This window comes from Saimiri boliviensis, chromosome 6 (assembly GCF_048565385.1).
Source record: "Saimiri boliviensis isolate mSaiBol1 chromosome 6, mSaiBol1.pri, whole genome shotgun sequence".
Taxonomy (NCBI): domain Eukaryota; kingdom Metazoa; phylum Chordata; class Mammalia; order Primates; family Cebidae; genus Saimiri; species Saimiri boliviensis.
In genome coordinates, this window is record NC_133454.1 from 12,115,831 (window position 1) to 12,129,710 (window position 13,880).

The window sequence follows — 13,880 nt, forward strand, 5'->3', positions numbered from 1 at the left end:
CTATAAGCATGTTTTCCAGGCAAAGGAATATTCAAACTTGTCTCATGGGATTTGCCTTTATGGTAACCAATTTTGCAGCACCACTATGCCACACTGAATTTTACAGCAAGTTTATGACCTATTCTCACAACTAAGAAAAATCTTTTAATGTCAAGGAAGTGACTTTTTGGTTGACTTTATCAAAGACAGATTATGTGTCAGTCTTAGAGCAACTACTTTCCAAAATGCACTAGACTCAAATTACATATTCTGAGTATAACTAAAACAACATTAGTTCACAATTTCTGTTTACTTTTTGTGACATAAAAAAAGTCAATATATAGTTCAATCCACATGGTATGTTATTTCTGCATAAACAAAGGTGAAACAATGTCTCTGTATACATTAAAAATATTTAATAGGATCCTCAAAATCCTAATCATATTTGTTGCCTATGGGATGGAAACTTATCTTTTTTGTGCAGAGGTATAAAAAGAATCATAGTTTATTACGTAGCTCAGCTGTGAGCTGTTATTCATAACAATTAAATTGAACTGAGAGATGGGAGATTGTAAGACAACATGGTGATTGGGGTCAAGAAATGAACAGGGAGCTGACTTGTCACAATGTCAATAGATAATGCCTACATCTGAAATAAAAGTAACATAAGCATGTAATTTATAGAAACAGATGTAAATATCAAAAGAATGAACTTAGAGTTGAATAATGATTGCCTCTGGAAAGAAGAAAATAGAGAAAAAGTAAGCCACTCAGGAGAATTACGGGAATATGTACATATACAACTTGGGTAAAAATAAAAATGAACTGATAAAATTTTTAAATATTAAGAAACTAGATATCTAACACTATTGAGGAAAATCTCCCAAATGAAATTCCTACAGGATTCATTTTGTATTATGTAACAGGCTTTGTTAACATTATGAATGCAATACAAAAGTAAATAATGCAATAAAATAAGCAATGATACAGTCAAAACTGGGAAGTGAAGAGGAAGGAAAAAAGACGAGAAAACAACACAGCAACACCCTACTTAAAAAAATAAACTAAAATATATTATATGTCTGTCTTTTCCACATTGTACATAGACAATTCCCAAATTTGATAGACCAAGTAGAGGTTTAAGCATATGTATACTTTTTAACATTGTCAATATCTTATTTCTTTAAATAATTTTTCTGAATGTATTTTAAAGATCCCTTAGTATTTAGTTGTATAGATATGCCACCATTATTTAACAAACATTCTGAGACTATATAACGTGCAACAGTATTTTCTTTTAAATATAACATATGTTAGTGTTTTGTTTTTTGTTTTTTTTGGTTTTTTTTTGGCGAGTTTTGGTCTTGTTGCTGCCCAGCTGGAGTGCAATGGCATGATCTCGGCTCACCTCAACCTCACCTTCCAGATTCAAATGGTTCTCCTGCCTCAGCCTCCCAAGTAGCTGGGATTACCGGAGGCTGTCACCATGCCCATCTAATCTTGTATTTTTAGTAGAGATGGGGTTTCTCCATGTTGGTCAGGCTGATTTCAAACTCCCGATCTCAGGCAATCCACCCGCCTCGGTCTCCCAAAGTGCTGGAATTACAAGTATGAGCCACAATGTCCAGCTGTTTTTTTCAAGGTGGAGTCTTGCCATGTTCAAGCTGGTCTGCAACTCCCGGCTCAAGCAATCATCCTACCTCAGCCTCCCAAGTAGCTGAGATTAGAGGAACATGCCACCATGCCCGACTTAATAATATTTTTTAAAGTTATATTGTTAACTACTCTGATTTAGAGCAGTAGTTAATATGAAAAGCTCCAAATCACATTAGGAAATTTCGTGTGGAATTATATCACTTACTGTAAGACATAACAACAATTATTAAGAAGAGGCTAATTCATTAGTCAATAAAAGGAGATTATTGACTTAGTTTGAAAAAAAATTAAATACGTACTTAAATCACATGACATTTTCAGTTTATCAGTTCACTGATTAAACTGGACATATTTCAAGTTACATGTAATTTAGAATGCCCTGTAAAAAAAGGAAGTTATCCAAATTGAAATGGACTCTTCCACATACAGTAGCTCTAAAACTACGGTATGTTAAGTAGGGATGAATATATGTTATATTTTGTGATCTTTCATATTGAACATACATCATGATAATAAATATCTCAACTTATCTCTATTGCCCTCTCTTTCTCAGGTATATGCCCCAACTTGCAAACAAGATTGCAAATTCTTTAAATACCATGCTAAAGACTTTGCCTTCAAACTTGTCCTCTCTGAATGTCCACACACAAGTTCTTGGCACAAAGCTCAACCTGGTCAGTTGAGACATAATCATTAAGTACCAATAAAAAGTTCCTGGGCCAAACTACATATTGGATCTCTGAATTTCACAGCAACTCCAAATCTGGGCAGTGTCTTTATAGATTAAACCTATCAGCTGGGCGCGGTGGCTCACGCCTGTAATCCCAGCACTTTGGGAGGCTGAGGTGTGTGTATCACCTGAGGTCAGGAGTTCGAGACCAGTCTGGCTAACATGACGAAAACCCATCTCTGCTAAAAATATAAAAATTGGCCAGGCATGGTAGCACACACCTGTAATCCCAGCTACTCAGGAGGCTGAGGAAGGAGAATTCCGTGAATCTGGGCGGCGGAGGTTGCAGTGGGCCAAGACAATGCCATTGCACTCCAGCCTGACCAACAAGACTGAGACTCCATCTCAAAAAAAAAAGTATCTCTTTCATAGTTGCTTGGAAGTTTACAAGTATATTTTATATTTGATACTGGCGTGCAGTCGTAAAAACTAAAAAATAGCAACTGTCATCAAGCATTAATTTCTCAGAATCTTTCTAAAACATCACATTAAATTCAAACATCACAAGAAAGCAATTGACATAGATAATAAGATATTAAAGGTATTCACAAGATCCAATAATATTGATTTCTATTAATATTTAGAGATGGGATAGAGCATTATTTTATATAAGGTATTTGAAAAAGAATACATGGGGGAATGTTTCTTTTATTCTTTCTTTCTTTCTTTTTTTTTTTTTTTACCTCATTTCCGTCTTCATCAATTATTGAGATGTAGTTGGGATGAGTCTTATTTGGGTAGGACAACAGGACATCATAATGAGCTAGGTCAACAGAATCCAGGCCAAATTCTTTCCACTGGGATTGAATCTGCTTTGCAAGCTGAAAATTTTGTTCTGTTCCTGCTAAATGTGGTATCCGTGTAAAATTACTGGTGAACAAAAATTGAAAGTGGTTAGATATTAATGTTTACTCAACCTTTATTCCAAATCAACAACAAAATGAAGCAGATTTACGCAAAAATACTTAGAAGTGTGATATGTTAAAAAATTGAAGTGGTACTATTATTGCATGAAATAGATTTCCAGTCCGCTTTAAAATTTTTATGCTGTAACTTGTACTAAATCAAGAGAAAAATTGGAGAAACTGATCTTTGTGAGTGTTATTACATGCAATCCTATGCCTGTATCCTCGTATGGTAGATTAATAAAGTGTCATATTCTTTCTTAAGACCTATACATCTTAGAACGTGCATGGAATTATCTGTTTATATCACTGAGTAAAATATTGAAACAGACAAAAATATTTTATCCAAAAGACCAAAGTGTGACATGGCAAGAATTACTAATAATTACATTTATCTAAACACTGAGAGTTATAGAAAAGTGATAAACTTTTTGATTAGAAACCATTTATAAAATTTCTTCATCAGAGAATAATCTGAACATACTGACACAAGTTCAGAATGAATCGCTTGCACTCCATCTATCATACAGAGTAATACACTTTAAATCAATGACAATAATTAGTCTGAAGAGGAATATCTTTAACAAAGAAACTATGTGGCCAAAAGTTGGCCACCAGAAATATTTTCAGGAGAAGACTGATTTCTCATTTAATATATTTAGTTTCTGGTGCTTTTGATTGTTTTAAATTTCTCCCTCCTGGGAAATTTCTCATTTCCCTGAAGAGCTCATTAGTAAGTATTTTTAACTTAAGCCCTTAAATGTATGACAAGATATTATGTAGCATGAATATATATACATACACACACACACACACACACACACACACACAAATATATGTATTTCTTGTTCATAAACTTTTGGAACTTCATAAATTTCTACTTCTAAATATGCAGTTTTCTAAAATTGACATATTCCATCCTTATGGTAATTTAAGAAAACCCAATAAGCTACATGAGTATGATAATTCCAATTTCAAGGTTCATTTTACCTTGTATCTGAATTTTTTTCATTTTGTGAATAAACAATGAATTAAATTAACTCAGTATTTAAAAACTGGAATTTCCTGTAACTTGTTTACTTTTAACAATTACCTTAAAGTTCTTTAAATTGCATTTATAAAAATAGCATTAAAATCCTCATTTGGTAAACGTTTAGGAACACAACATCTTACACAGAATTTCTAATATGTAAAATATGGCAACAAAAAGAGCACAAACATAAGAAGCAGCTCAGGATTCTCTATCCCTTATCACTGTGCACCTGCAGGGAAAACGGAAAAACAGCCAACATGTTGCTATTTTCTTCTTTTTTTTTTTTTGAGACGGAGTTTCGCTCTTGTTGCCCAGGCTGGAGTGCAATGGCGCGATCTCGGCTCACCGCAACCTCCGCCTCCTGGGTTCAGGCAATTCTCCTGCCTCAGCCTCCTGAGTAGCTGGGATTACAGGCACGCGCCACCATGCCCAGCTAATTTTTAGTATTTTTAGTAGAGACAGGGTTTCACCATGTTGACCAGGATGGTCTCGATCTCTTGACCTCGTGATCCACCCGCCTCGGCCTCCCAAAGTGCTGGGATTACAGGCTTGAGCCACCGCGCCCGGCCTGCTATTTTCTTCTAATAAAAAGATCACAAACTAATGTAACTAATGTCAAATGCAGATTTCCTGAAGTGCCAGCTATGCCTCTGTCCCTGCAAGGAAAAGGAATTACTATGAGGAATCTTGAACCTACTCACCAAAAAGGAGGGAGAAAATCTTTATTAGGCTTTGCTACTACAAGCAAATTTTCTCCTAACGGTATTGTCACTACCAACTAGGAAACAACATTGTGCTATTACAATGGTTGGGGCTCACTCATCTGAAGCAAAACAGGTCCGGGAAAAGATTAGTAGAAAAAAAGATCCATTGCTAATGCTAAATAAATTAATTAGCATAAATCATGTAACTGGAATATCACAGGTGTTGTCATTAACTCCGTATGCAACCCTAGCTGTGTCTTTCGTTTCTCATCTGTATATGGGGAGAACATCACTATCTCATTACTTCAAAAAGACTTGAAGTTCAATTAGATTGCATATTAAACAGCACTTCTCAATGATTTTAATCACTTGAGATGTGTGTCGTAAGCTGTTGAACCTACTAGAATATCAAATTTTGTTAAATAAATAAGAATAAAATTACTATTTTACAATTTTGCCCAAATAGCCAAATTCTGTTTATATATCTCTGTAGGGCTGATTTAAATATGTTCGTATTATTGTCATGTTATCTCATTTCTCTCTCTTTTTTTTTTTTGAAGAGACAAGAGTCTCATTCTGTTGCCAGGCTAGAATGCAATTGTGCAATCATAGCTCACTAAAACCTGGAACTCCAACCTCCTGAGTAGGTAGGACTACAGGCACATGCCACCATTCCCAGATTATTTTAAAAAGTGTTTTGTAGAGACAGAGTCTCACTATGTTGCCCAGGCTGGTCTCAAACTCTTGAACTCAAGGGATCTGCCTGCCTTGGCCTCCTAAAGGACTGAGATTACATGGGTGAGCCACTATGCCTGACTACGTTAACTCAGTTCTTAAAGAGAGCTACTGTTACTTCTGTTTTAGTACACTTCATCTTGTTTTCAAATAATTTGGCAGTGTTTCCAACAGTTAAAGATGACTTGAAGGCATTTAGTAAAAGGTGGCATTAGCTGGGCGTGGTGGCATGTACCTGTAGTCCTACCCACTGGAGGGCTGAAGCTCCAGGCTGCAGGGAGCTATGATTGTGTCACTGCACTCCAGCCTGGCAAGAGTGGGACCCTGTCTGAAAAAAACAACAAACAAACAAACAAACAAAGTGATAATGTGACAAGACAATACTTGGAACATATTTAAACCAGCCTGACAGAGATTGCAAATGGATATTTGCTATTCTGGAAAATGTGTAAATTCTTAATTCTCACCTTTTTTTTTTTTTTAACAAAATTTGATATTCTAGTATCAACAAATTGCTTGTGACACACATCTCTTTCAAGTCATTAAAAAAATTAAGAACTGTAGTTTAATATGTGATTTCATTGGGCCTATATATCTATATTCAAATACAGACCAATAAAATTATGAGACCAAAAGTCTAAAATACCTTTTAAAACGATCTTATCTTGCAAAACAGGGTAGAGAAGGAAAATCCCTCTAGAGAGGTGCAAAATAGTAAACAGACCTGTGAATTCAACTGGGTGTTTTCAAAGAAGGGAAAACACAGACAACCCTGTGCCTCAAGGCAGAGTGAAAACAAGCTGCTCCTAATTATATTTCAGAAGCAGTGGGGGCTTTTAAGAGCAGAACAAAAGATGAGAAAGGGGGACGAGATGGAAGGTCAGGGCCTTTAATAGTCCGTGTCCCATGGGTATATTTTAATTGAAAGCTCTCTGATGGACAAATGGCAATTGGAAATCTGGAGAGTTTAGGAGGCTTCTGAAGAGTCTGTGGTCTTTGGAGGGATGAAAGAGAATTCTTTCAATCTCTTTTTGTGTGTGTGGGGGGGGGGCGGGGGGGTTAATGCTGAATATTGCCCTGAGTTTTGGCTAGCGGAGCTTGGTTAGGGATGTGGAGAATAAACAAGAAGCTGACTGCTTAATCTTGCTTGAGGGTCCCAAAAGAGAAATAAAGAAAGGCATTTATTTTTCTTCTTTGTTGGTCGACCTATGTCACAAATTAGCAGGTAGACAGGAGCAAGGCAGGAGAGGGCTTTCCCCCCACCCACTAGAGCGTCAGGTGATGGTTCCGAAATAATCCCATTGCCTCTCTAAAAATGGTAATTGAGCAGTGGCCAGGGAGAGATCATCTCTTGACGCTCCACACCTGTTAACATCAAAATCTTAATTGAATGCAGACTCCAGGGAGAAGCAACTTCCTTGGCATGCGTGTTAGCGACAAAAATGGTGCAGTACGATCTTCCGGGTATGCACCAGTAAAATGAGAGCCTCAGATGGGCTTATGTGTACCTCCCTAAACGCTGGTGCTCACTTCCTAAGGGTTAGGACGGCTCTGCACATGAGGACAGCCCACCCTAAGGGAAGAATTGTGGGAAAGAGGTGAGCTTAAAAAAGTCTTAGGATCTCAGTTAAGTGGGGCACTGGGCCTTCTCTCACCTTCATGTGCCCGCTTGGGTCTCTTCCAAGCTCACCTTCCTTTCTTTCTTGTTATAAGACCTTTTAAAGTAAACTTCCATTCCTGCTCTGGAACTTGCCTCAGTCTCTTTTTCTGCTTTATGCCTCCGTTGAATTCGTTCTTCTGAGGAGGCAAGGACTGAAGTTGCTACCGACCTTATGGATCGGCTGCTGGTAACTTGGGGTCACTCGGATCTCTTCCACCACTAATATTGGGAAGGAAGAAAGGTGGAATAGCAGTTCTGTTTGGGACTAAAGACAATACCTTGCTGGACCTCCACTTTTATTATACCTACTATGCATGACTATAGTGGAATAAGGGCAAGAGGCAGAGGAGGGGTTTCCACAAAGATAAAAAAGTTTGAACTGATACACTAACTAGAATATGCCTAGTGCAAAAAAAAAAAAAAAAAAAAAAAGAAGTTTGAGCTTCAGAGTCTCACATTTAAAAGGGTCCTTCCAAAGACCTGAGAGGTATCCTATTAATTTTTATTTATAGTTTTAATTCTATTGTAATACAAACATATGTCTCTGTATGATTATATGTGTGCACCTCTATGCATACTGCTGTGTGTGTGTGTGTGTGTGTGTGTGTAGTGGCCTTTTTACTTATAATTACAATTTTTATTCACTAGGGAATCCTGGAAACATTAAAAGGACTTCAAGGATTTTTGGAAACATGAGCTAAGTCAGTTTGTAAAAACCCACAAAAGGGATCTCACGTTTACAAAAAAGCAAGTATTTGAATCAATTATATATAGTAATTTTAAATAACTGTTTTCTTTTTGGTTACTTCTTAAATTTACTTATTTATCTCTTTTGTTCTACACTGGAAATAGCTATTTCAAAAACTAAGGAACTAGTCTTTAAAATATGCCAAATATATGCTCTTCGATTTTTATCCATATCATAAGATCATCATTCCCATTTTACAGATGTGGAAGAGAGGGCTCAGAAAGGTTTAGTATTCATCCAAAGTATTAATAGGCAAAGATGGAATTAAAACTCAATTCTAACTCCAAAGTCCATTTTTTTAAAACTAAAATACATTATCTTTCTCTAAAGCATGAATCAGCAAACTAATTTCCACTGACCAAATCTGGCCCACTACCTGTTTTTGTACAGTCCACAAGCTAAGAATGGTTTTTATATTTTAAATTGGTTTTAATAATAATAATATTTTGACACATCAATTATATGAAATTCAAATTTCAGTGCCCATAAAGTTTTATCAGAACTGACACATTGTTTGTGTACTTTCTGTGACTTCTTTTGTGCTGCAATAGCAGAGCTGACGAGCTGTGACACAGATCAGCTGACCTATAAAGGCTGGTCCTTTTACAGAAAAAGTTTGCTGACTCCTGCTCTAAATCTCTGTAATGACAAAGTTGAACTGAAAGTATAATCCTCCTCAGATGAAATGTGATACAAGATCTTCAATAAATAAAACTTTAAGAAAAATGCCAGTTCCTATGTATAGAATATTGAACCAAAACAGAATGGTAAATGTTTCTAACAACTTGTCCATATAAACTTTCGAGAAGGTGCTTACTATAAGAACTTCTTGATGTTCTCAGCTTTCAGTTCATCCAAAAATAGTTTCATATTGTACTTTGGAGTAATGTTAATAGATTCATTAGAAGATTTTATAAACCAACCTGAAAAATACATCCAAAAATAGGCATGAGATGTGAGCTCATAGATAGCACTTATTTTTTTTTATTATTGTTGTATTCATCATTTGTAAAACACAAATGATCAATTACCTTGGACATTAGGTGAGATTTTCTGAAGTTTAATTTCTCTTGTCTACTTTCACTGAAAAAAAATCATGCAAACTGATTTTTAAGTTACAAACCAATTGTAATGTATTTTTAATCCAACTTCAATGAAAATTATTACTGTTATTCTAAGAAATGTTTTATGATATAATAAGGACTAAAATAAAATGACATTAATGTTTCAACTAATGGGTATATAAACAACATCTCCTGAAAATGAAGGCAAAAAGGAGATCCACCTTCTGCCTGCATAAATCTTCTATCTTCAGTGACTGCCCCTCTGCTGACTCAGAGTAAGCATTTAATACATTTTTATAATGAATTATGAATATATTTCAAGCACAGAAATTATTTCCAAGTGTTGACAGGAATTCAGACTTCTAATTTGCTCTGATTCTGAAACTAAAACAAAAATGCTGTGAGAGTTTGTGTTTCCAGTGATGTAGACTTGAGAAATCCAAGTTCAGAAAGCTACAATGAAACTACAATTTACCCAACCTCTCTGCCAGACACCCAGTGCAGCATAGGCGACCCTAAGAAATGGATAGCTAGATTCTGCAGTCATTAGACCTTGCAGTTGGCTTTTAACCTGAAGGAGATAAGGCAAGATTCCAGGGTTTACTTAGAGAAATTACAGGATCTGGGAATAAAATCATTACAAAATTAGCACCCAGCCAGCTTTCATGGAGCTTTCTAATTATTATTCCAGTTATTAATCACATGCATACAAATGCACATACATATATACATAGACATCGAAATACATGATTGGGCACAAACGATAATAAGATTCCACCTGCGCATAAAACAGAAAGACTTGGATTAGAGTGAGGGATTGGGGAACAACACACGGAGGATGAGATGCTGGCACTGAGATCTGAAAAATGAACACGATGAAGAGGATGGAGGCCTGTAGGGGGAGGGGAGAGCGGAGAATCCTACGGGATCGGGGTCAGACATCAGTAAAGAACTCTTCTGTGTCAGCCACTGCGCAGGGAATACAGGGATGGGAGTGACGGTAATACGAGGAAGACTAAGACCCTTTTAAGAGACAAAGATTGTTATGAGCACAGTGTGTGGTTCAAAAATCTTTTTACAACCCCAAGGTTATACAGCAAGCTAGTAGAAGAGATTGAATTTGTTTAAACCCAGCTGGTCCATGTCCTGTTCTTCTAAATCAAAAAAGAGGGTCAAGAATTCCAAGCAGGAGTGGACTTCCTGGTGATACTTTAGTCCTATGTATTAAAGTCCAACGAGGAGCATCTTGGTGAAAGAAGATATAAAGTGCCAAAAATCCCAGCACTGTGCTAGGAGATTTACATGCTATATTGTTTCCTATTACTAATAATTTGCAGATAATATTATCCTCATAAAGTAGGGAAACTAATGCTGAGAGGGACTCGGTAGCTTGTTCAAGGCCACTAAGAAGTGGCAAAGTCAAAACTGGAATTTAATAAAAGCGTCTGAGCTGGCCTGTGCGGTTTGGATTAAGCCTGCGAATCAATACACAGGAAAAAACGCGAAAGACCTGCTGGTAAAGAGCTGTCCAGATCGCTGACCTGGTTCACCCAGTGCGCAAACTTGCCTCTGTAACTTCCAGGCACAGAAAGCGCAGAGAAAAAAAAAAAAAAACAAACAAACTTCCTGTGCAGCACTGTCCTGAATTCTACCCTATACCTGAAACAGTACGACCGGAAAAAAAAACCCCAAACAGGTCTTGGTGCACCGCTCCCTAGCCGACCTGGTTCAACAGCCCCCAGAGTTTGGCGCTGGTCCTAAACCTTTAAAGTGCCCTGTCTTGCAGGGCTCCAGCAGGTGAAACCTTCCTACAGTCCAGTTTCGGGTTCTCTCTGTTCCACCCTCAACCTGACTGTCCTACAAGCAGCTCGTCGAGAACTCGGCCATGCATCATTCCCAGCGAACTCGAGGGGTGCTCACCCCACATGACCCGACCCTAATCGCCGCCCCTGGGGAAGACCAGCAACAGGACCCCACTCAGCAGCCGAACCGCGAAGTCCCGGCGCCGCAGCACCACGGGAAAGACTCCGAGGTTTGCTTGGCGAGGTGCGTGCGCCCCTACCGAAGAGGAAGCCGAGGATAAAGAAGCCGCCGGCCAGCCCCAGTGCTCCAGCGCACAGCCAGCGCGGGCGGCGCGCGGAGGCGGCAGCCGGGTCGGTTTCGTGCAGGAGATTCCACATCCCGGTGCGAGCGGAGCCGGCTTCCCGGGACCGCGCCTGAGCTGCTGCTGCTGCTCCACGGCGCCCCTCCACTCACCAGGCGGGGTGAAGTCTGTCTCACTAAGGCCTCGCTTATCAGCCCTGGAGGCTGGAATTCGCTCCCTGCCCTGGGGTCCGGTTTCAGAAACGCGATAGCAGCGTTTCTAGAGTGCCCTGAACCAATCTGAGCGAGAGGGAGGCAGTATCTGCATGCAGAAGGAAACCCGGCCCCTTTCTAGAGGCATCTTAAAAAAAAAAAAATGTTTCTGGGAAAATGTCCAATTCTTGCTTAAAAATGAGAGGAAGAAGGAGTGAGACTCTCCTCTCCACAACTATAATTATCAGGAATTTTTTTCAGCTCTGAGATTCTATAAAATGTTTACAAAACTCCACTGAATAAAAGTAGAGCAGAAAAAAGTGCACTTTTTTTCCCCCATAGTCAGGAATGGTTGTCATCAGTGTAAATCACCACCGCGCTTTTTCTCCTAATGGATATTATTGTTATTAATAAACATGTAGGGTATTATCCTCTGCTTACATTACAAAACCATTTTTGAAAGAAATAATACTGGAACTTGTCAAAGGCAAAGACTTTTATTTTCATATCCAGGCTGTGTTTGGCTACTGTCTTACGTAATAGATATAAAATCAGTCTTGGTTGAATTAATCAGAAGAATCAATCATTCAAAATTCTATCCCTGCTATAGATTCTCAGTAATAATAATGATATCTTGAGGGAGAGAATAACTATGTGCTTTATAAAATAAAATAAACTGTGTTCTTAGAATCCATGAAAGAGGCCATGCGTTGAGTAGTACTCTATGAAAGCACTGCTTTTAACAGATCCACGAGGTACAGGTAGGATTTGAACCACTGGAGATGAGAAGAAACATTAGGGGCTGGGGGCTAGCTGAGTAGGCAAAGGTAGAAAACTCAGAGTGTATTTAAGTAATAGCAAACAGTTTGCTTTGAGAAAGGGAGAGCACAGGATGAGTTAACTGGTGACAGACGGGCTAGATTATACAGTCTTGGGTGATTCAATAAAGACTTTCTGACCAAAGTGAGAAATTTGGGAAAATTAATTTGTCAACAGTGAACCAAGACAACTCCTAGATGTCCTAGGGCAGGAAAGAAGGGAGTTTCTTCATCTCATTCTAACAAAATCCTGAGTGTACTATAGCATTCCTGATGTTCCTATTGTTAAATCTAATCAGAGATGGTCCATAATAGTGGGTAATATTTAAAGATCACTTAATATAAGTGATGCACGTTATGTACCTCACCTCATTTAATCACCATTGGAACCCTTCAAGGCTTGTACTATTACTCTTCCCGATCTGCACATGGTAAAACTGAAATTTAGCAAGATTAGGTAAATCATTCAAAGTCACAAAGCTAAGACATAATATAATGTCTGTCTTACTTTGCACCACTCTACAGCCTCCATTCAGCACAGGATATCTTTGTGGAGTTTGCTTGTGGCATTGGAGGGAGCACTGGGCTTGGAGTCAGAAGACTGTTAACAAACTTTGGACCTAGTCCTGTCCAAGCTGTGTACCCTTGGGGGTTAAGCATTCAACTTACTGGAACATATTTCCTCATTTCTAAAACATGAGATCACTCAGTAACATTACCCTACACTTGGTTAATGTGTTTTCTTTGAAGGTTAAATGTGATTATAAGTGAGGCAAATTTCCATTAAATCTAAAAGTGATTTTTGAACGTTAGAATTTATTCAATTAATAATTGAATTAATAAGACTATGGTGTAGAGGGTGTATTTGAAGAATTCAGACAACGAATGAACATCTGTTGCATATTACAAGTCTTGTGGAACTTACAGTTTAGTGGTGAAGAGACCTTAAAAAATTAATAACCAATATAACTGCACATTTTCCATATGGTAGACACTATATTATGTGTTTTATATGCATTACTTTATTTAACTCTCATGACTTATCCTGAAAGAATTTAAACTCTCTAATAGGTGATTATTTAAACCACACTAGATTTTTCCATTGCACCCTGTAATATTATTTACCTTTTACAGATAAGAAAACTGAGGTTTAGAGAAATCGATTAACTTTTGCAGAGCCCTAAATAGTTAAAAGAAAAATGAAAAATAGATTTAGCTGGCAGGAACAGAAACAGGGGTAGAGGGGATTGAATGTTCCAAGAATAGGATCACCTGTAAATGGCTTAGCACCCAAGCATCCTGTTACGAGCACCCAGCTCACAGCCCATCTGCACCCACGCATCCTGTCTACAAGCATTCAGCCTAAGGAGCACCCTTATAGAACTTCATTCCAGTCTCTGCCTCTTTGCAGACCCTCTGCTGTCTGGCAGGTTGCCCTCTTGCTATATGTCTCCCATTTTCTCTAAATAAATATACCTTTCTAAACTTATTCCTGTCTTGCTATTAGGTAAATTCCTTTACTACCTGCATGCTAGCCTCAGACAGTTGTTGAC

At 38.0% G+C, this 13,880-nt stretch overlaps 1 protein-coding gene across 4 annotated transcripts in view; it reads right to left on the minus strand.

Annotated features, from left to right (window-relative positions):
• Positions 1 to 11,607, minus strand: part of LOC101044541 (Putative N-acetylated-alpha-linked acidic dipeptidase) — a 61,759-nt gene extending 50,152 nt beyond the window's left edge. For 2 of the 4 annotated variants that reach the window (XM_039462279.2, XM_003935085.3), the window contains exons 1-3: positions 11,277 to 11,607; positions 8,968 to 9,073; positions 3,049 to 3,235 (exon numbers count right to left, since the gene is read on the minus strand). In XM_039462279.2, coding sequence (XP_039318213.1) covers positions 3,049 to 3,235; positions 8,968 to 9,073; positions 11,277 to 11,394 — 411 coding nt within the window. In that variant the 5' untranslated portion in view covers positions 11,395 to 11,607. Of the gene's footprint in view, positions 1 to 3,048; positions 3,236 to 8,967; positions 9,074 to 9,181; positions 9,234 to 11,276 lie in introns of all 4 variants that reach the window. The other 2 variants (XM_074400354.1, XM_039462276.2) reach the window with 2 other exon arrangements.
• Between the last annotated feature and the right edge of the window lie 2,273 nt (positions 11,608 to 13,880).